At 44.0% G+C, this 23,051-nt stretch overlaps 1 protein-coding gene across 1 annotated transcript in view; it reads right to left on the reverse strand.

Moving 5' to 3' along the window:
* Positions 1-449: 449 nt before the first annotated feature.
* The window catches only part of PSD2 (pleckstrin and Sec7 domain containing 2), a 53,147-nt gene continuing 30,545 nt past the window's right edge, over positions 450-23,051 (reverse strand). The window contains exons 8-15 of the mRNA XM_081872671.1: positions 20,920-21,009; positions 19,948-19,991; positions 12,863-13,053; positions 11,800-11,870; positions 6,456-6,613; positions 5,047-5,191; positions 3,817-3,960; positions 450-2,068 (exon numbers count right to left, since the gene is read on the reverse strand). Coding sequence (XP_081728797.1) covers positions 1,847-2,068; positions 3,817-3,960; positions 5,047-5,191; positions 6,456-6,613; positions 11,800-11,870; positions 12,863-13,053; positions 19,948-19,991; positions 20,920-21,009 — 1,065 coding nt within the window. The 3' untranslated portion in view covers positions 450-1,846. The remainder of the gene's footprint in view (positions 2,069-3,816; positions 3,961-5,046; positions 5,192-6,455; positions 6,614-11,799; positions 11,871-12,862; positions 13,054-19,947; positions 19,992-20,919; positions 21,010-23,051) is intronic.

Genomic DNA, 23,051 nt, shown 5'->3' on the forward strand with positions numbered 1-23,051 from the left:
GGGAAAAGTGGGAATTCAGTGGTCAAGGTCATGACCAGATGGCATCTGAGTTTGTGCTATCTTGGGAGCCTGAGAATTTGGGTAAGAAAACTAAAGTTGGAGAGTCTTCCCAACCCTAACCCTAAGTAATATTAGTAATAATCATTTATTACCCTCTATGGGAGGAGGGTATATGATAGTGTTCTTGTACATATTTGTAACTTGCACCAGGCTGTTGTTCTTTCTAAACTCTGAAGTGGAGATGAAATACCCGGAAAACTGTTTCAACAATCCGCATCTCTTTGCAGGCTAAACTGAAAGGAACGATCCAGGTTACTCTTTCTGGGCTGGGGTTCCTCAGCCCACCTGAAAGAAATAAATGTGCAGTTTCCTCCCCTGTGGAAAATCTCTCTATATGTGTGGGTATCGTTTCTGCTGAGTTGTTAAGTCATGAGAAAGAGGACCAGGTAGAGCTTTGGATTAATCCATTTTATTAACAGGTTCATCATCATTTGTACATGATTTGTAATTCATCATTTCAAATAAAACTATCAAACTGTACAAAAACAAAGAGATTTAAAAAGGGGGTGGCAAAACAGGATGGTGGCTTCCCCAGTGGTACGAAACATGGAAACTCAATAATTTATAAATTCTCAAAAGCTGTGAGAATCCAAACAAATCTCTTTATTATCTTCATCTTAAAAAGCTGCAAAAATAGAAACTGTAAATTACTGTAATTGGCAGCCACAAGATCCTTTAAAACTGGAACTTGATTAACTGTGAGCATGTCTAGAAAAGAAGATGAAAATGAGTCAATCAGTAAATAAAGTGCTGAAGGCCTTGAAAACGCAGCGGAGTCACTTCTACCACAGCAAGAAAGGAACAGAAGCACAACATCCCATTGAGCGAGTATATTTATGCTTACAGCAAAATGGAATATGTACAGCTATCTGTGATGAGCAGTTCGGTCCCCCACCCTCCCCACGCATGTCGCTTAGCTTGCAGTTGCCTGGATGCCCATGAAGCAGAAGCAGAAGGGAAGGGGCACAGGAGAAGAAGCAAGAGAGAATTCCCTATTTACGGCGGCTGAGTGCACGGCAAGAGCAGAGCCTGCACTGCTGCACAGCCAGCCGGGATTCAGTTACAGAAGAGAAAAAGAAAGGTCCATTAAGCTACTAAATGTTCAAAACGTTACTTAGCACTGCTAAGATCCCTGTATAGCAAAGTTATTTTCTTCCTGTCCATGTTTTGGGCACTCTTACCTTTACAAGGTTATATATTTGACACCAAGTTTTAAAACTGTACGTACATTTTGGCAGTAGAGCAGATAATGTAGTTATTGCAATGCATGGGCCACTCATTGAGTTCTGGTGATAGCCTTTGATTTTACATGTACACTGTTCACCCAGTTACCTGTAGAAATGCTGCCCATTGATTCTGTTTATCTGCTGTCCTAGTATTTCTTGACTTGTATACTGTAAGGACTGTGGCACGGCAGCACCACTGGTAGTAGTTAAAGTAGCTAAAGGAACAGATTTGGTCGTGTCTCCATGTTGCTACAGCGCTGCAGCAGTTGCTCAGTGGAAAATCCAGCTGTTTACAAGGAAACACAGCTGGCAAAAGAACATCCCAATCCTTGTATGGAAAACTTGTCCATTTATTGCATGCAGAGTAAAGGGAAATGTCAACAGTGATAACCAGTGCAGACAGTCTATGATCCTGGAATACTTAAGCACCAGAAGAGAAGCTTCTTTGAATTCTTTCTGCTGTAGTATTTGCATTATGTACTTAATGCACACCCAAGAAACTATTGTGCTCATAAGTTTCAGTTGAGGAGGACAAGGTACCACTTTCTGGTTACTTTAACCTATTGGTTACCTGACGTGTTCTGGTCTGTCATGTCTTTCTCTGCTTTGCTGTTTACCACAGGCAACTTCCCTTGACTAATGGAAGGGCTGGAATAGGTCTTCCTCAAGGAAATGTCTTCAGCTTCCATTGTGAAGAGGTTGGCTTCTATTTTTTCCAGATCATCTGTCCCGGCCTTTATTTTCACACACAGAAGATTGATGTATGTCTCATAGCGGCTTTTCTGTGAAGGACAATGAAACAGACCAAAAAGCCTGAGAGAGAAAGTCAGAAATGACCAGAACAATAGATAGAGAGAGAAGTGCTGGGGATTTCTCTTTGTGACCAGGAGGATGTGTTTGCTTCAAGGACGGGTAAGCGGTCAGTAAGGGAGCGACTACAGGACCCCAATCTGGTTCATTACATCACATGAATTGACATATAAATCTGCTCCATCCCACATTTATCTGAATATTTTTTGGGAAACTTCTTTAAAAATCCACATAAATTTTATTATTATTTTTTTTTAAAGTTAAGTAATTAGGAGGTGGTTTAAGAGTTCTCTCTCTTCCCTGTTCCCCTTTCTTCTTCCTTTTTACACCTACCAGCCCTGGTTTCTGCCACAGCAACTCCCTGAGAGCAAGGACACAGCATGTCCCATCATGCACAGGAGGAATTGCAGTGCATTTTCCAACACATGCAGCAGCAGGAGCAGCAAGCTAGCTTCTTTGATGGTATGGAAGGACTAGTGATGGGGAAAATGTCTTCCAGCTTGAGCTTCCATTAGTGTACTTTAGAAGTGGACTTACTCTTATGTACATATTTTCTATCAAAATATGCATTTTGAAATACATTTTGGCACATTTTTGAACTGAGCTTTTGAAGGGGAGCTAAGTCTGGATCCATGCCAGGATTAGTCCAGGAAGGGTGGATCAGATCCCTTCATCTTGGAATGCACAAATACTTAATTCCTCAAGCATCATTACATGCACTTGGGCTCCTGACCAATGAATTCTGTGAGGACAGAGAAGGTGTACCTCTTTTGGACAAGCCAAAAACAAAGAACAGCAGAAGTTCAGAAAACCCAATAAAATACAACTTCAGCAGAAGACCTACTGAAAATGGATAACACCTTGAGCTCATGCATTGTGCAGAAATCACATGGGCAGGCGCTATGCCCTGAATGCCTCACTTCAGGTGGATAATAACTTTGTTTATCTCAACAATTTGAGGACCTTCCTAAACATCCTATACTCATATCAACAAAGAACCTTATTTATAGTGTTTTACAGGTATAAAGCTACTTGGGAGACGTGCAATTAAGTCTAATCAGGATAATTACACAGGGAACTGAGTCTTTTGACTGCCGGGAAGATATTGTAAGCCAAGAGAGAGAGAGAGATGCTTAGAGGTTTGTTTCGTGTGCTTCATTTCTGCACTAGGGAACCATGTTTAGGACCCTACAAAAATATGTTCCCTGGGAGAGCATCCCAGGCACCATAAGCTCACGCCCCATCTGAGGGCGGAAAGAGGAAGTCAGACCTAAGAGAGGAAGATCTGGCCCAAGTGGCTTCCCCACCACCACCACTGCAAAACCTTCTGTTCCCACTGCTTCACTGATGCTGGAGCTCAGACATTTGTAGAGCCTGGCAAGGGTGTGGCAGGGACCTATCTAGTCCTCCAACACGCCCCCAAACCAGCGGGAAGACTATGCAAGTTGACAGGGTGCATTTTTTCCAGTGGGTAGAATGATGGAAAGTCCCTGGGAATGTATATGTGACCCTGCAATTCTACTTCAGCGCTGGTGTCATGAGCCCTGCAGGACACTGGAAATGGTGACTCATTTGCCTCCCTCCTGCTGTCTGGTTGGACTGCTCCCTAAAAGTCTTTAAACAGAAAGAGATTATGAGCTCACCCATGCTTCCCCAGTCATTCTCTCCAGGTTTACCCTAGCTTTGCCCCACAGATCATTTGTCACCTGGAAAGCCTCACCTCAAATATTAAGTAATGCTCTTTCAGGCGATATTCTTCAGCCTCTTTGGACTTGAGGCCTTTCACTACCGGGTGTAGTTTATGCTCTGTTAACTCATCTGCAACTTGCCTCATTTTATTCTCATGAGACTGCAGCTGCTCCTCCTGGAAGGTGAGGAGGAAGAGAGACTGAGTCAAGTTCTTCAGAAATAAGCATGTATACAAATACAAAGGGATTTACCAGAATTCAGACTTTGCACTTTTTCTGGAGACATATGAACAGACCTGGCCAGAGTCACACATGCCTTTGTTTAAAGGTTACAATTGGATTCTCACATGGAACTGCCTTTGAAGTAGGACCAGATGCAAACTGCTCCAGCTGAAATTTTTTATTGTGCTACTGAGTGGATCGTGTGACCACATCATTACATTGACTTCATATCTCCGTTTCCAGCACAATTCAAAGTGACTGTTGTTACCTTTGAAGCCCTGAATGGTTTGTCATCAGGCTTTTCTATATCCTGCCACCAGCAAGGGTTCAGTTAGTGAGTTCATATCAGATGGACCTCTCTGCCCCAGGGGTTCTACCTGGCCTGCTCTGTGAGGCAAGAACTTTTATTTCAACAAAGCCCATGGGCTTAGCTGGTTTCTGGGTGATCTCTCAAACTGGATTCTTTCTTCTGCTCATTTTAGATCGTGTTGTGTTGTATTTTTAATTGTGTTGATTGTATGCCACCTTAATGCTGCAGAAATATTTTTGGAAATATTAGATATGGATTTAGAATGAATATTTAAATAAAGAAATAACATAAACAAACATGGTGGAATGTAATGGGTGGTCTATCACCACTAGCAAGGTGACCCTAATGTCAAAGTTGCCACAAGGGCATCACTCTAAGGGTGAAAGGGTAGCTGTGGGAAGATCCTGTCTCCCTCTTGTGGGGGAGCCATTTTGGAGGTCTTGGAGAGGAAGCAAGAATGACACCACATGCCTCTTCCCTTTAACAAGAGTGGACAAATGTGGCAGACAGGTCAGGAAGGGCGAGGACTGAGGGCAGGCAGCTTGTTTTATCCCAGATTGCAATCTTGCTTTATTCTACCACTATTAGTTTGTGTGATCCTCAATGACTGTGCTAATGTCGTGAAGAAATTAAGAAAAAATGGGCCAAGATGAAGACTTAAGCATACATTCAGCACTCAGTTGGGTGGCTTTCTGCCATATATGTACATACACACGCTTTTTCCGTTTACCTGACAGAGCTTGGTTGTTGAAGATGGCAAGAGAGGACGGCAGAATTTTTTCATGGAGCAAATAGCAGCTGGAAATGCAGGGGCAGAAAAAATGGCAGCCACCAAGTTTATTCTCAGAATCCAGGACAGCATTTCTCCTTTGCTTCTATGGAGACCAGGCAAGGTTGAAGGAAGAGGACCATTACACACAAGAGTAGGAGAGGCAGGATGTTTCAGAAGTGGGGCGGGATACAGACGGAAAACACACATGCCAATATGATAAAAGTGAAGGGAGACTCAATACATTTCTCTTCCCACTAAGCAGCCTTTCTGAACTGCTGGGTGTGTATTGAAGCCTTTGCTAATGACTTGAGATCCAAGCAGTTTGGGACCAGATTATCTGAAAGAATGCCTCATTCAATATAGACCTGCCTACCCACTTTAATTGTAGCAGAGGAGGTTCTCTGGTCATCCCGCTTCCTGTGGGAATCCATTAAATGACCACCAGGAAGAGGGTCTTCTCTGCACCCACTTTGTGAATTTAAGGTAAATTAAGGGGGTTGGAAGCCCAGGTGCAGTTTCCAAAATAGGGGGCCCCCTTCTCCCCAGAAGGAAGGCATGAAATAAGGTGCCACACAAAAGTCTTGTGGTATCTTAAAGATTAAGATGTTTACAATGGCATAAGCTTTCCCCTCGGTCACCCCTGTTTTTGCACCAAGGGGTTAAACCCTCCCCTCTTTCATCTAACCATGTCATAGAGATGTAAACCAGACAAGAACCTTCATCCAAAATCAATCATCTCTTGGTTTACGTGGTTAGTGGAATGCTTGGTGGACAGTTGCTAGTGCCAGTTAAGTAGCCACGTCTGCAGGAGGCCTCAGAATAGGGATATAGACTGCTTGCGTCTTCTGAAGGCAATTGCCATAGCCGTATGCAAAACAGTTGGCCATGGGTCTTAGAATATGGAGGCAAAACCAAGAGAGCCCTTCCACAGCCAATAGTACATGGGGGGGGGGCTTATTTGGAGGTGGTCAGATCTTTCACTATTGGAGGGTGGGGTGGGAGACGCATATTTGAGAAAGGGAGAGAAAGAAGTAGATCACACCCATATCTTATTATTCCAAAGAACTCAGTACCTTACACAGTTTCCCCAGAAGCTTACAAGGCCATACCTGCTTAGCTTCTGCAGTAAAACAGAGACATGTTCCTTCAGGTAATAAGGAGCTATAATGCCAACTAAGCAGTGATGTCCTGTTTTCTAATTCTGTCTTTAATAAGAAACACAATGTGACAAGGTACTTATGAATAAGCCCCCTTGAGACGAGGACTTTCCTAACGTCCCCCATGATGTGGAGAATGGCTGGGCAATCTTCACTTGGCCAAGTGAAAGGACAAGAGTAGGACCTCATGGGTTCTGTTGGAACACTTACGGCGCTTGGAAGAGGAACACTCTCCAGTCTGCAGTCTTCAGCTTCAGCACATTGGATTTTTTGCTATAATCGGAGGCTTTTGTGGCTAAGGCATGGTGAATGCGGATGGCATTCTTTAGATCTACTTCAGAAAGATCTTTGTCAGGTTTGTATTCATCCTGTGAAGGAGAAGAGAGATAACAGTGATAGCAACTCAGATAGAATCATGCTGGAAGGGACTTACTAGCTTTCCAAAACTGTTCCAGGCAGGTGTTTATCCAGTGTCTCCTTAAACACAAACACATACACATCTCAAATGAAGAAAATAAAAGACAGAAGAGATTAATCAAATGACACCCACTAGTTGGCAATATTGGTCTCACAGGAAAGGGTAGAAGGAACAGTGGCTTTGATTCAAAGAACCATGAGCGGCATGAGTTTGTTAGCACTGTTCTGTGAATTATTGTTCTAGAATAAAGTTTGTGCTATGTTGCATCTTGAGTTGCATCATATTATTAGAAACATGAAGCATGATACAGGTTATAGTGTTTAAGTGTGTGGTGTATTTAGGTCCGTATAGTTAAAGCCATGGTTTTCCCAGTAGTGATGTATGGAAGTGAGAGCTGGACCATAAAGAAGGCTGATCGCCAAAGAATGGATACTTTTGAATTATTGAAATATATCTCTTGAGAGTCCCATGGACTGCAAGAAGAACAAACCTCTCCATTCTTAAGGAAATCAGCCCTGAGTGCTCACTGGAAGGACAGATCCTGAAGCTGAGGCTCCAATCCTTTGGTCACCTCATGAGAAGAGAAGACTCCCTGGAAAAGACCCTGATGTTGGGCAAGATGGAGGACACAAGGAGAAGGGGACGACAGAGGACGAGAGGTTGGACAGTGTTCTGGAAGCTACCAGCATGAGTTTGACCAAACTGCGGGAGACAGTGGAAGACAGGGTGCCTGGCATGCTCTGGTCCAGGGGGTCACGAAGAGTCGGACACGACTAAACAACTCAACAACAACAACAAGTATTTAGGCAAGTGAAGAGCGCTGGGGTCGGGACCCATGTTGTTATATAAAATCAATGGGGTGTTGCAGAGAGAAAACGCGGGTGGCTGTGTACTGCGGATTTAGTAGACGCGATGATCAACGTTTTGCCCGACACATGAGCAGCCAGTTGCATCAGTGCCAGCAATACGCAAATTCTTTGTTAGCCAAGAGTTAGGAGTATGACTTCACTAAAATGTGCACCACACAGGACAAATCCTTTTCCTTCAATAAACTTTATTGTTACAGGCCAGTGAACAACTGTGCTCTATACAAGTAGAAGTAGCTTTTGTGACGCAGCTCTCCTGTTTGACACCCCCTAGTGCCATTGACATCAGTGCCTGTGTCCACGCACACACTTGCTCTTCTCCTCCTCTGTCATGTTCCATGGGACTCTCGCCTGGCCCTGACACACGGCGGTCCAGGAGGTTCTGCACCAACCCCTGGTGCACTGATCCATGACCCTCTCTCATTCTGCATGGGTTCTTCGTCAACGCCAGCCATTTCCCTCGTGGTGGTTGTGGCAGTTTCTTACATGGGTTCTCCCCCACAAAAGTTAACTGGTGTTTTCCTTAGACCCCTCAGCTCCTGTCCTCAATCGTGCATAGCTCCACTAACATTCAGAAGTCCAGTCCACATAGCCTTGTACTTTTGTATGGTTGTTTGATGCAGTTGGTGAACTCCTGGCAGATGGACCTCATCATGCTAGTGTTCTTCTCAATCTGCCTTTTTCTGGGCCCACACATCCATAATGATATGTGGGTGGTGTTGGGCATCTTTCAGCAGCTGGGCAGCGCATGCTGTATGCCTGAAGGGATGGCAAGGGATGCTTCTGGTGGTGATGACACATAGACATTTCTTGTCCTCCTATTATTGGTTACACCTAAGGCAGAAAGAATAATAGAAAAGATCAAACATGACACAGTCAGCTGGCATCCATACATTTTCTGAAATACATATACACTTACAACATTCATGTACACAAACAGCCCACTTATATGGTGATTCTCAGGTACGATGTGCTGATAACTTACATTTCATCAAACAGGTTGTCAGTTCAGAGAAGTCCTTGAAGTCTTTGTGGTCATGCCTAAAGTTTGAGGTGTCTTATCTGTGCATTGAATGACAGAAATATATCTGTAATACTCAGTACATAGATCAAGGGAATTATGCTAAATAGAAAACAATTAAAGCCAACCAACCATCAGATGAATAATTGTCATTATGCCATTAAGAGGAACTCCCACTGCAAAGTTTTTGCCAGGCTTCTGGAAAGAAAGTGTAGTACACACACAGAGTATGGAATTACTTGCAGAAATACACACTGTCATATTAATAGATGGTTGTTAAGCATTGCTAGAGAAAACTGACACCTGACCTCTCTGAAGGCCAACCAGAGGATCCCTTCCACAGTAATCTCTGAGAGATGGAGACAAAAGCGTGAGTCCAGGCAAAATTAAAGCAGAAACATTTGAAAGCATTTCCCAATCATAAGTGATGTTTTCCACATGGTGGAAATGTGTAATGGTGTCAAAGAAATAATGGAGGATTTTTTAAATCACTTGATAAGGATTCTAAGCTATTCTATGAAATTCTGTAGGGCAGAATAATAAAGTACTAGGCTCTTATATTTTAGTCCTTTATATGTTTGCAAAAACGTAGAGATAATCAGCACCACCCAAAATTAAAGAATAGGTTGGTAAACTGTTGGACTTTGCAGCAATGGCTAAGTAGACACATTTCCTTGGATTTTGGGAAAGAGAAGAAAGACAAGACAATAGCTTGATTAGACTGCAAAAAATTTATTCAATATAATGAAAGATGGGTTAATATCAAATATGAGTTATGGTTTTTGCAATGTTCTAATAATAATTAATTACAATAGCTAATAATGTAGCTTAAGATATAACAGGTATGCTGGCTTCTGCAGAGAATTCTTATTAACTATATATGTAATATCAATTTGGGCTGTTTTTAAAAGAAATCCCATCTACCATGAGTGATTAATGTTTATGTGAACCTCTAAAAGAGTGGATCTACTTTTCATCTGCAGCAGTATTTGTAAAACATATTTAACACATATGTGAAAAGGGTTCAGTTGGTTTTTTCCATCTATCTTTGTTTTCAGGTTGTTCATAAATGTGCTGTTATGAAATTGTACAGACTTTAATTTTATATATTGGGGTTTCCATTTCCAGCTGTGAACTTGTAGAGTTGCTCCCCTGAGCTCTCCAAAGCCCCCCCCCAATTGGAGATAATGGGGGGGGGGTAGCAGGGGATAGTCTCCCTCTTAATGCCTCTGATTAAATTTGTTCTGTCCCATTTCTGCAATAGTGTGTGTGTGTGTGTGTGTGTGTGTGTGTGTATTAGCAACAACTGTGGTGCTTTTATCCCCTGCTCCCCAATATCCTTTAAAGAGATAAAAGCTGCTTGAAGCATCTAACAAGTGTGAATTGCATGTGTGCACTTTGAAAACTCTGGTCCCAAGAACTTCTGAGTCATCGTGAGATGGGGGAATGATGTGCTGACTTGCACTGTACGGGGGGAAGCGGCTGCCTCACACACCTATGGCAGCAGACATCTTCTTCGTGTGTACCATGCAAAGCATGTCCGACTCATCATCCAAACCACATGACTCATGGCAATTAGACGTGTTGTGTGGAGGGCAGATATTTTTCCTTCAGGAAGTACTTTGTTGCAGGGATGTTGCATTTTGCCAGCATTTGCTAACTGAGGAATATAATTGTGTAAGTCTCATGGGAACCTACTGTATGGTGGCAAAGGCATCAATAGTAGTGTCGTTTTCCCAAAATGCCTGAATCAATTAAAACTTTTTTTGCTAATGATTATTTTAATCTCTTTTAAAAGTCATCTCTCCTCTTCGGTGACGGGAGTTTAAATTAAATATTGTGACACTTAAGACTGAAAGCATATGTCTAATCTTTTAAACCAAGCACGGCACACATGAATGAGAACAGCCTCTCCCCATTTGGGTGAGCTTTCCTTGACATTACTTTCAGTTCTCTGAAGGATGTGGGCTTTCCCTCTTCAGTGCTGAAGCACCAGTTTTGCAAGGTTCCAGCCTAACCTTCAGAAAAGATACCTTGCAGCACTCAAGCAGGGGGATACAGGGGGCTGAAAAGGCTTGCAAGCAGCAGCAACCGCCGGGTTGCTGAAAGGAAGTGGTAGAGAGCAAAGAAGAAGAGAAGTAATGGCTGCTCTGCTGAAGATGAGTGATCAGCCTGGTGCCCTCCCTGAAAATCAACTGCGTCTTTTAATTCTTCACTTTAAGTGCACAAAAACGTTCAAAAGAAACACTTTTTGAAGGTTCCATTTTCCTATGACATCTGCTATCTCATCCCCCCACAAAGGGAAAAAGGCTTACCTTAGAAAATAGGGTCAAGGTAGCAAGTGCCATAGGGCTCCATCAAAGATGGAACGGCCTACTGCCCGCCCCCTCCATTTGAGAAGTGAGCGGCGCTCTGCATGCAAATTCCCCAGGATCCCCAACGACAAGAGATATTGCCAGTGCTACTGCCTGGTAGCGTCACTCGCTTAACTTTTTTCTTGCGAAGAGGAGGTTAAGGGGTGATATGATAGCCATGTTCAAATATATAAAAGGATGTCACATAGAGGAGGGAGAAAGGTTGTTTTCTGCTGCTCCAGAGAGGCGGACACGGAGCAATGGTTCCAAACTACAAGAAAGAAGATTCCACCTAAGCATTAGGAAGAACTTCCTGACAGTAAGAGCTTCGACAGTGGAATTTGCTGCCAAGGAGTGTGGTGGAGTCTCCTTCTTTGGAGGTCTTTAAGCAGAGGCTTGACAACCATATGTCAGGAGTGCTCTGATGGTGTTTCCTGCTTGGCAGGGGGTTGGACTCGATGGCCCTTGTGGTCTCTTACAACTCTATGATTCTATGATTCTAAGACAGACCTGGCAAGCTACTCCATCTTCTCAGATGCTTCCCCACGACCTGGCCTGTCTCCCCCTTCACCAAGGAGACTTTTTCTCTTGGAATGGAACAGAAGGCATCAGAGAGCTCAGGAATATGAGCAGAACCGAGGTGGGGGAGCCTTTCACAGCAAGCTGTGCCCACTTTGTTTTTTGCCACAGCCCACCTGTGATTACCCACCCTTTATTGTCACAAGTATCTGGCTCATAATCTTGCGAAACAGGATGCTGGACTAGACGGGGCCCTCAGTCTACTCCAATATATGCTGAATTCATTATTTATGGTGTTTGTTTTAAGTGAAAATCCTCGCTTTGTAGAGAGTTAACTTGGTGGGATCTTACAAAACTCTCAGAGTGTTAAACATACCTTTTGCAAATACAAGATGGTTCCTTTAAGAACAGCATAAAACTTCTTCCACCCTCTTCTTCCTCTGGGAGCTGAAAAACATATAATTCTGTTGATGACAGCATTAATATGAGACATCACAGCAGATCCACAGAAATACAATTTTTGAACTAATCCACAAAAGACTGCAATTATGATGGGGTGAGGGGGGGTAATACAGTGAAGTGATTATCAATAGAAATGGGAGAGAAATTTAATCTAGTTCACATTTAAAACTGAATTTAATATATTTGCACTTTCTGAAACAATGTGAGAGCCAAAACGTGAGAACTGACTTTTGTGGTACAGTTCTTCCAACCACCAGTGTTTAGGAAAATGGAAATTAGGCCAAAGTATGCATAAAACCAAACATAGTGTAAATAACATAAAAATGCATTATATTAGGAGAAATTGCTTGCAAAAATGTCAAACTGCATAAAAATACATTGGTTAAAGTAAAAACCCATGCTAAAATGCTGAAGAAATATCATGATTTTTAAAAACACACACACACACACACACAAATCGCTGCAGAAACATGAGGCATTTTAAGGAAAACTGCCATCATCAGCCTTGGCAAAGGTCTTCCCATTAGTTCATTTGTGGCCTGTTTATGTGCATAAGGACGTGTTTATTTCACACCCAGCAATGGTGTGAGAGTCACTTTCCTACGGCTTCTTCTCATGCTACTCCAGGAACACTGGTGGGAATGGCGGGGAGGAATTCCAGTAATTGCTTCCACCTAAGCATTGTCTCATCCAGATAGAGCAGCATTTACATTGCAAGGAACCATACAAACAAATCCCAAAGTTACCAGTGTGGTGTAAGGAGAAGCCATGGAGAAGGGACTCCCATGCTATCACCAGTAGCTAAAACAACCCTGGAAAATATGAAGGGTGATGCATCCCATGCTTCCTTGTTGTAGCCCATGCATGCATCAGTGAAAAGCCAGACTCTCTCTTTGAGCACAACCATTTCAACAAGCGTCTCTGCCACTCTACTGCGCATCTCTTGCCCTTGTCGCTGGACCCCCTTCAATACATACTTCTCTTCCCATCCATGTCCGCATGGGTTTTCCGAGTGAGGATGCCATGCTTGTAGGTTACAGCATTCTGGGCCTGGGGGACATCCAGGAACGGATTGCTGCCATCAACTATCCTTGCCATTTTCTTTGTGCTGGCACCAAATTTATCATCCACTAGTTCTGACAAAGACTTTCTGAGCTCATCTTCATCACTGGGAAATAAAGTGAAATAGAGAAGTTAAGCAAACTAAGTCGGAGGGGTGGGGGGGGGGTTCCCTTTGAAAATGGGTGGGTGGGTGGGCAGGAAGCAGTGTGTGTTTGGAAGGGGGGGAGAAGTCTCTATTGTCATTAATGGCTGTTGCTCTGAAGTCATCACTTATGTCTAAAGGAGTATCTCTACCCCCACCATTCAGACACTGAGGTCCAGCTCCAATGGCCTTCTGGCAGTTCCCTCATTGTGAGAAGTGAGGTTACAGGGAACCAGGCAGAGGACCCTGTGGAACACCCTCCAATCAGATGTCAAGGAATAATAACAACTATCTGACATTTAGAAGGCATCTGAAGGCAGCCGTGGAGAGGGAAGTGTGGTGTGTTACTGTTGTTCCCCGTTTGGAGAATTTTTTTATGTTTGATGTTTTATTGTACTGTATTGGCCTGAATATAAGCCACACTTTCCCCCCAAAATTCCAATTGTGAAAAGTTAAAGTGCGGCTTATATTTGCAACCTTACGGTATCACTGCTGAAACAGCTGCCCACAAGGGCCGTCGGGGGTGCGGGACAATGGCGCCTGTCCCAACTGCATCTCCAACCCTCCCCCAAGCCACCGTAAAGGGGGAAGGGGGGAAGGCCATCAGCAAAGCAGCCCGGGAGTGCGGGTCAATGGCGCACAGCCTGCCCGCCACTCCCAGTCCTCCCCCGGCTTGGGCTGGTAGTGCCAGGAGTGCCGGGAGGCAGTAGTGTTGGGAGGCGGGCGTGCAGTGTCCTCGGAACCGAGCGCCAGCCACCCCCCTGCACCCTGTTCAGGGTGGTAGTGCCAGGAGGGGGCTGAACCTGCAAATAAGCCTTGAATTTTAAAGGTGTGGCTTATTTGTGGGTGCGTCTTATATTCGGGCCAATACGGTATCTTTAATATTCTGTGGGGAGTCTCCGAGAGTGGCTGGGGAAACCCAGCCAGATGGGCGGGGTATAAATAAGTTGTTGTTGCAATTTGTTGGAAGCTGCCCAGAATGGCTGGGGCACCCTAAGATGGGCAGGAAATTAACAACAACAACAACAACAACAACAACAACAACTTGGGAAATGACTCCTGACTCTTAGGAGACAGGACAAATGTTCTCCATCTGTTTGCACATCAGCTGCAATCCAAAACTACACCCAGAAAAAGTATTAGTAAAGTTAAAGGGACCCCTCACCATTAGGTCCAGTTGTGACCGACTCTGGTGTTGTGGTGCTCATCTTGCTCTATAGGCCGAGGGAGCCGGCGTTTGTCCGCAGACAGCTTCCGGGTCATGCGGCTAGCATGACTAAGCCACTTCTGGCAAACCAGAGCAGCGCATGGAAACGCCGTTTACCTTCCTGCCAGAGCGGTACCTATTTATCTACTTGCACTTTGATGTGCTTTCGAACTGCTAGGTTGGCAGGAGTAGGGACCAAGCAACGGGAACTCACCCCGTCACGGGGATTCGAAGCGCCAACCTTCTGATCGGCAAGCCCTAGGCTCAGTGGTTTAACCCACAGCGCCACCCGTGTCCCTCCAGAAAAAGTACTGCTAGGGGGCAAAAGCCAACCATCTCCATGGGTCCCTTGAGGCAAGAGTCTGCCCCATGGTGGTGGGGTTTTGCTCCCCAACAATGGCTTTGCTTTTCTGGGCACAACCTCAGAAAGCAGCCTTTGGTAAGCCCTCACCATGTCAGTGTGGACATGACCAGGGGGTTGTATTCAGGGTAGCTATCTCTCAGTGAAACTGTGTTTTCTATCAATTTTCACCTTTCTTGTTGAGCCGATGTGACAGGAATCACTAGGGAGACCAAAGTGTAGTAGTAGTAGTAGTAGTAATAATAATAATAATAATAATATTTAGCCATCAAAAGATTACTAAATACTTAGACTGTGTCTTTGATCTGCAGGTGCAGGTTCTCTTTAGACAAACATGGGTTTCACTTGGGTTTCAATTAAAAGGATGAGCAAAACAATCAGAGCTCATTTCAGGTGTCTTGTCAGATAAAGAAATGCTTTGTAAAACATTATTATTATTATTATTATTATTATTATTATTATTATTATTATTATTTAATCCTCCCCCACCCCTACCCTGAAAGGGAGGGGGTTTTTGCCCTTGGGACAGAGGGACTGGTGGGAAAGGGAGAGTAATTTTGAGTGTTTCTATCCAAAACTAAAAACGAAACAGAAATCTAACAAGGATTATAAAGCAAACAGGAAAGATTTTGGAAAATCCCAATTAATTTTCAAGGTAAGTTGGAGGGGGCTTGCACATCTCTATTTATAAAATGTAGTGCTCAGTCTGACTCAATTCCTCTCTGCAACTTTTTATCACTTGGAGAAGTGGGAAGTGCATTCACACTATAGTTCTACAAAGATTCAGGAACAGTAAGGTTGTGTGGAGGAGGGTTTGCTGGCCTCTGCCATGTTTGTGCTCCTTAGCTGCTGCTGAGACGAACAGCAGCAGCCTCCTCAAGAGAAAGAGCTGCAACAGAAGTATATCTTATGGCTAATGCACATATTGTGTACTATCTGGCAGGAAAGCATATCTGACAGCAGAGAGATAACCAGAGCATGGAGGTAGCGCTACCATCTGCTGGGAAATCTCTCTGCTTAGATGTTGAAATGTCCTAGATAGTGTCCTATTTTATCATCAGTTTACACCAAAGGGTGTCAGTTCTGGAAATCATATACCTGTCTTTCAAGGCTAATGAGTTCGTCACCTGCCTTGAGTATTTTTGAATGGTGTTTCTCCTCCTCCTTCCTTCCTTCCTGCATGCATTTATTTATTTAACCAGATGCTCAGATGCACTTTCTTTGAACTCACTTATATAACACTTCCCCCAAATGCTAATGTTTTACACGCAGCCAAATGGAGATAGACAGCTAGCTCCCTCCAGTGGATCTTTTAAATTAATGTTTCAGTGAGATGTACTGTATAGTGCCACTCTCTCTCTCTCTCTCTCTCTGAAGTAAAACTGACTTTAGCAAAAGACTATATTTTGACGATCCCACCAAAAAACCACAACACCTTTCTCTAGTGCTCTGAATACTTGAAACTACACATCTGCAAAACCTTCCTGAAAAATGTCATTAGCTGGGCATGTATTTCCTCAGAAAACCAGGCAACAAGCAAATTTAAGCTTTTTTTAGACGCAACCTGTACAAATTGTTGTGGCCTACCGAGCCATCTATTAGGCTGGCAAGGAGAATGATCATATACCCCATTTTACAGTCGCAGGCAATAATGTGTTTATTAAACTCCTGGTGGGCTGCCATACCTGGCTGGTGGATGGCTGTTCGTTTGATGGGTCAGAAATACGGATGCTGGCCATTGGGTTGGGGTGTGGCCCAGTTTGTTCGGAAATTTGGGACAGCCTCATTAAAACCAAGGAGCAAAGCCATGCACCCTGTCAGCTGATGTTGTTGTGCTAAATTCCCTCAACTGCTGGCCCCACAAATCTGTCAGAATAGTTTCATTTTAAGAGTTGGCAACCCTAGTCCTAAATTGTGCAGGCCTGCTTTTGATGCTATTAAAACAACTAGAACTTGATTTTGCCTTAAAAGATCATTATGTAAAAGCCGCACACAAATCCCTGTGATGTAATACTAAGGCTATATATAGATGACTTTTTTCCTAGTCAGATTGCTGATTGACCCATTTTCTTCCTATGGCAAATGTCCCTGCTGCCGTTTGAGTGGCTGTTACAACCAGCCGATTAGATAATGACTGTAATCTAACTCAATATGATATGCGGTGCTTCCCCCTCCAAAACAATGTGAGTGCCATATCTTCACGATATTTGGCACTTCCAGAAGGAAATAAAAAACACTTTACAGTATCCTTCTCCACAACTGTACTCAAGCAGTCCTTTAAAATGAGGGGGCAGGGGTGGGGGGTGGGGGTGGGATAGTGACCAAGCAAGATTGTTCCAACAACCTGCATTTCTTCAACATGTTGTTCATTATTTGCTCCCCTTTCCCTGCCCCCCACCCTACCCCATCTCAAACATAAACAATAACCCCCATCTCCTGCTTTTTGTTCCCAGCATGCAAAGCTGAAATTCCTGCAGCAAGTCTTCTCTCCCAAACATTTGCCTGATTTTTGCAGTACATCTACAGAATGGGGTTCAAGTGGTGATAGTGCCATGGGGGGGGGGGCAGTTATAGCCAGCCTGTGAAGCAAATCCTCTCACAGCAGAGAAATGATTCTGAGGCAGAGAAGGTGCAATCCCATATATTGCACTGCTGGACAGGAGGGGGAAATCCAGCTCTTAAATGGGCTTTTAAGATTTTAAAAATACATTCTACATGCCAGACTCTATTAATTCACCCTTGCATTTAAATCTAATCAAACAGAGAATGTGAATTGAATAGTCAGGAAATTTTATTTTTGTTTGAAATACTCATTTTGGTTGAGGGAGAATGATTAAGTAAATTGCACTCGGATTACTCAAAAGAAGTTTTTCTATTAGTTTTGTGCAAACGTTTCCCAAATACTCCATTTGACTTTTGTCCTCAGCAATGACCTCCAGAAGAGTGCTGATAAAGGATGCTGTCCTGGAGGGATCAGCAGTTTGCATACAGGAAAAAACCACTGCTTGCCTTTGCAGCACTGCATCAAGAGCAGCTGCCATAGCAGAAGGACAACCGGAGGGAGATTCACGTTGTTCCCTAGAATGCTCACACGATGGAAGCCACCATCTTAAGTGCTTGTGGGCCTGTGACTCTGCATTCAGTACAGAGTTACATGTGATCGAAGATGATGGTACCCATAGTATAGACTCTCTGCAGGACACTTTGGAGGGTCCTTGGAGATACTGTCATTGAAAACATAGCTGAAAAGGTCAATAGGAGTGCTGGGAGGAAATTGCTAGCAACCCCCCCCCCCGAAAAACCACAACTCAGTTCTGCTAGTGCAGGAGTGCTAACATGGTGCCCTTCAAATATTTTGGACTCTAATCTCCCCAGTCAGCATGGTCAATGGTCAGGGATCATGGGAGTTGTAGTACACAACCTCTGAAGGGTGTCACATTGGCTACCCTTGTGCAAGTGATGGCTAGGCTTCCACTGCAATGTTTCAGAAATAAGATGAGCTGCTTCTTCAGATGCTCCCTTTAATTTCTGCACAATACAATGTGAACTGATTTTAGTGGGGAGATGTAAAGAGGATGCAGAACCCAAAACAGCTGGTATAGAGCAAGCAGCAACCCATTGCAGAAAGACCAAGGGGACACGAAATCATTAAAAGTGTCAACAAATGAAGCAATAAGCAGCTAAATATAATAGCAGATCAGAGCAGGTTAAAATGATATTGTATGTGAGTTAATTTAAAAAATGTACAGCTCCTTGCATCTGCATTGTGCTAACAGCCAACATGTGGGGTGGATTTCTGTGGCCCAAAATACAAGGGGCTGGATCCAGGATGTCAGTTCTGCAAATGGAAAGGCTCCTTCCACTCACAGAAGGGACTCCAATTTAGCCGACTTCCTCTTTGCCCTGAAGCTCCTCGTGTTACAAATAGTCAAGGGCATGGTTACCAGATGTCCCCTTTCCCAGGGACAGTCCCTGGATTTACAAATCTGTCCCCGGACAAAATCCGTCCCCGGAATGTCCCCGGATTTCATTTCATGTCCCCGGATTTATATTTTAAGTATTGTAGATTTATTAGTAGGGAATGAATGTTGCATGATTGGTTCAATGGCACAAGACACATCATATGGGGACTTCCAGCGAGGCAAAATTGCAGGCGCCATGGCAGTGAGCAGCTCCTGAAGCCAGCCAGAACCAACTGCGCTACCAGGCTGGCTCCGGGCTGCTGAGACTGCCACTGCCGAGGGGGAACTGGGACAGCAGCGCGCAAACTGAGGGAACCACTGACCCCCGCCCCATGACCCAAATTGAGCCAGGCACAAGAGCACCCAGCCACCCTGTCAACTGCCAGGCGGTGCTCTGGGGCCAGGAAAACCCCGGAGCTGATGCAGGGAGAAGGAGGAGAGGAGTAGGAAGAGGGAGAAGGAGGAAGGAGAAAAAAGAGGGGGGGCCCAACCTTGCTAAGCCGCTACCACCACTACTGAAGAGGAGAGGTAGGAGAGCACCAGGAGGGCAAGGACACATGGCTGAGCCCAGGTCCAATCCAAGCCTTCTCCACGGCGGCTAGCGCTCCAAGAGAGCAGCCTGGGGCCCAGATTAAGGCCAAGCGACAGAGGAGACCACAGAAGAGAGGATATTCTTAATTTCTTTTTTTTAAAAAAAACTTTTTAAAAAATACAGTGATACCTCTGGATGTGAACGGGATCCGTTCCGGAGCCCCGTTCGCATCCTGAGCAGAAGGCAACCCACGTCTGTGTGTCCTAATCCGCTGCTTCTGTGCATGCGCATGACGTCATTTTGAGCGTCTGCGCATGCACGAGTAGCGAAACCCGGAAGTAACCCATTCCATTACTTCTGGGTCGCTGCGGAACGCAACCTGAAAATGCTCAACCTGAAGCGTCTTTAACCTGAGGTATGACTGTAACTTTTTTCCCTCTCTTTAAAAAGAAAGTGTCCCTTTGAAAAAATCTGGTAACCTTAGTCAAGGGTGTCGTGCTGTAGGGAAATTGGATTCAACCCACTGATCCAGCTCCCCTGCCAAAGTTGCCTGCCTCTTTGAACCCCCCTGACCTTCCCATTCAGCAGAGAGCAAAGGAAGCTGCTCCAAAGATGAGCTCTTTGCTCTAGTAAGCATTCCCTGGAGATGGCGGTGCCTCTGACAACCTCTTCTACTGTCTACCTGATACCATTCAAGATGTCGATTACTGAAACTGTTTTCTGTCTTGGACAAATTCTAAGATACATTAATCCTTTTTACAAAGTCATATTATAAAACACTTAAAAACATACTTACATAGCCCATTCTAGCTTTTCATTTTTTATTGAGTTATACAGTGCCTGCAACAAGAACACAAAGTCAGCTCTTAGTTGGTTCTCATAAAATGATTCCCATCTGTGGACGGTGCCCATATCAACCACTATTAAATCTGCCTATAATGGTGAAATGTCATCATAGCTATATTCTATCCCTGACTGATCATAGGAAACGAGCTTCTCCATCTTAATTTTTAATTAAATTATTTGAACAATAAAGGAATAGTTGTTGTTTCTTCTTGGCTTGGTCACACCTGGAGGCATTTGCAAAACTTGTAAGTAATAGCATAAGGAGAGTGTTGCTGGATTAGACCAAAGGCCCAGCTAGTCCAGAATCCTCTTCCCACACTGGCCAGCCAGACTCCTGCAAACAGGACCCATCACAGAACTAGGGAACCTATCACAGCCCTAGGGCTACATCTGCTTTGGGGCTACCTGCCGCCCTGTCTGCCTCAGCCAGCATGGCTAGTGGTCAGGGATGGTGGGATTTGGAGTGCAACAATATCTGGAAGGGCCAGGGAACTGCCTGTTCAAATTCTCTCATATAAGCAACGCTTCATCTTTGAAGACGATTAGTGCATCAGACGCAGAAGCCTGGGCTTTAATCTTTCCCCCTTTCATGTTAGCTTTCCAAAGGCAGAGAATTTTGACATTCAATTGTGCCATCCCACAGCTGCAATCTGAAGTGGGGCAGCCTCAAGGAGGTGGAACCACATGTATTTATTTTCTGATCATGACATATAGAAGAGCATCTCTAAGAATGAAAGTGAAAATAATCACAGCATAGATAGTGGAGCAGAGGCTAGGGTCCGTCCCCCCCAAAATTCATTCTTATTGCATGCATGTTCGGCACCTTAGCATAATGGAACTTCAGCCACAGACACTTGGAATTTCCTGCAATAACACTACACCCCATTTCTCCCCCACTTTCCTTTACTAGATATAGGATTACCTTCAACAGATCCTTTGCAAAATCCTTCCCATCATTCAGCCTGTCCAGATTTGCTGTAAACTGTTGGCAGGACATCTTTTTCCCAATATTCTGCAATGCAGAAGAACAGATACTTATTTTCCCCGTAAGTTTTTAATGCTACAGGCAATATATATATATACATATGGAGATAAATGAAGTAAACATATGTCAAATGTACTCTTTCTTTGTAGCCCAGAGTAGAGCAGTGCCAAAGAAAGAAAGTGGAATGTTTTCTTTGCATAAACTGCCAGGCTTTGACTGAACCAGGTTATCAGTGTTTGCCTATGAATGTGAAATGAAATGAAATGAATAAGGCACTCTGCTGCGGACACCCAGGCTGGGCTAAGGTCGCCAGTCTTGCTGCAGGGCTCCTCCCCCCCTTTTTTTGCAAGGGGGGGGGAGAAACTGGGGAATTGTTTCCCCATTGTCATCTCACTGGCTTTTTCTTTGCAGGAAACCTGTTTGAAATGTGTGTGTTAATGTGTGACACTGGAGTTGCACTGTGGGGCACCTGATAAGAAAAACAGAATATATATATATATATATATATATATATATATATATATATATATATATACACACATACATACACTGAGTCAAAGGATGCCTTGTGCAGGTTCAACCTATCAGTTCTGAATTATGCTGCTCAGAGCAGAATGATTGTCAAAGCCAGATTCCCCTCTCCTTGCCACATCTGACACAATGGCTGCTCCTGCACAGTCCCTGGTCCCATAGCTTTTTGGTTGAGCAAGGTTGTGCGATTTATCTACAATACTAATATCACACCTCTTGCTAGGGCAGGGGCATTGTTATGAAAAATTAGCCTATTAAAATGCAATACTTCCTAATCAATGGATTCAAAGAAGTGGATGTTGCTGAGAGTGGCATGGGAACAATCATGAGACCTGGAGACCCAGTTTGCACATCACATTAAGCCAAACTATGGTCTGCTGTGAAAGAGAGGGCATGATGCTGCATGTCGCTCCCATTGCGCCCACCCGGCTCCTCCCTTTCCAAGCTGGAAGGGGGGAAAGGAAAGACTGACTTGGGTTTATGTGCAAACTAGTGCTCGTGGATTGTTTCTCCGAACAATCATGAGAGGAAGTCAATTTATTTCTTAACAAAGTTGGGAAGACATGCATGTTACACACATTTTCTTTGGTAGGTGTTGCTTTCCTTATTAACGCATATATTTTACAATTCCATGTGCCCAAAATGTACAGAAATGTAGTGCAAATTGTAACGACTGCACTTACCACCTGAGAAAGGGTTAAAGAGCAAAAATAAGAGGATCCCGGAGCAGAAGAGAAAGAGAAAGGAGGAGAGAGGAAAGAAGAAATTAATGTCACCATAGCCATTGAGAGTTTGCAGCTCTGAGATGCCTTCCAAATACTTATCCTCACTGAGCTTGCTGTATTTACCACACCATTTCACCTACAGAAAAATTTGGGACTTTGAAATTTAATTTCCTGCCCAATTCTCCTCCTCCTTTCTCAGTGGTAACTTAGGCCTGGTTCTCACAAGCAGCAGGTAAACCTCTTTGGCTACTAAACCATTTTAGTTCTGACTGGAGTTGCAGATTTACATGACTGAATGTTCCTCCACAGACAGAAAATAAAATCTGCACACAGGAAACAGGCATGTCAGAGGGAAGAAAGTTCCAAGAAGCAGCTTTCCATGACATTTCTATTTGCAGGTAAATTGTTGCGCGGGGAAGCACAGTGGTACCTCGCAAGACGAATGCCTCGCAAGATGAAAAATGCGCAAGACGAAAGAGTTTTCCGTTTTTTGAGTCGTTCCGCAAGACGAATTTCCTTATGGGCTTGCTAAGCAAGACGAAACGTCTTGCGAGTTCTTGCGAATTTGTTTCCTTTTTCTTAAAGCCGCTAAGCCGTTCATAGCCGCTAAGCCGCTAAGCCGCTAAGCCGTTCATAGCCGCTAAGCCGCTAATAGCTGCTAATAGCCGTGCTTCACAAGACGAAAAAACCGCAAGACGAAGAGACTCGCGGAACGGATTAATTTCGTCTTGCGAGGCACCACTGCATGTTGTTACTTGAGCCCCTTGCTCACTTCTGAAGTGGAACAGTGGAGAAATCAGTTCCCCGTGCCAT

This window comes from Podarcis erhardii, assembly GCF_964252035.2.
Source record: "Podarcis erhardii genome assembly, chromosome: 8".
Classification (NCBI taxonomy): Eukaryota; Metazoa; Chordata; class Lepidosauria; order Squamata; family Lacertidae; genus Podarcis; species Podarcis erhardii.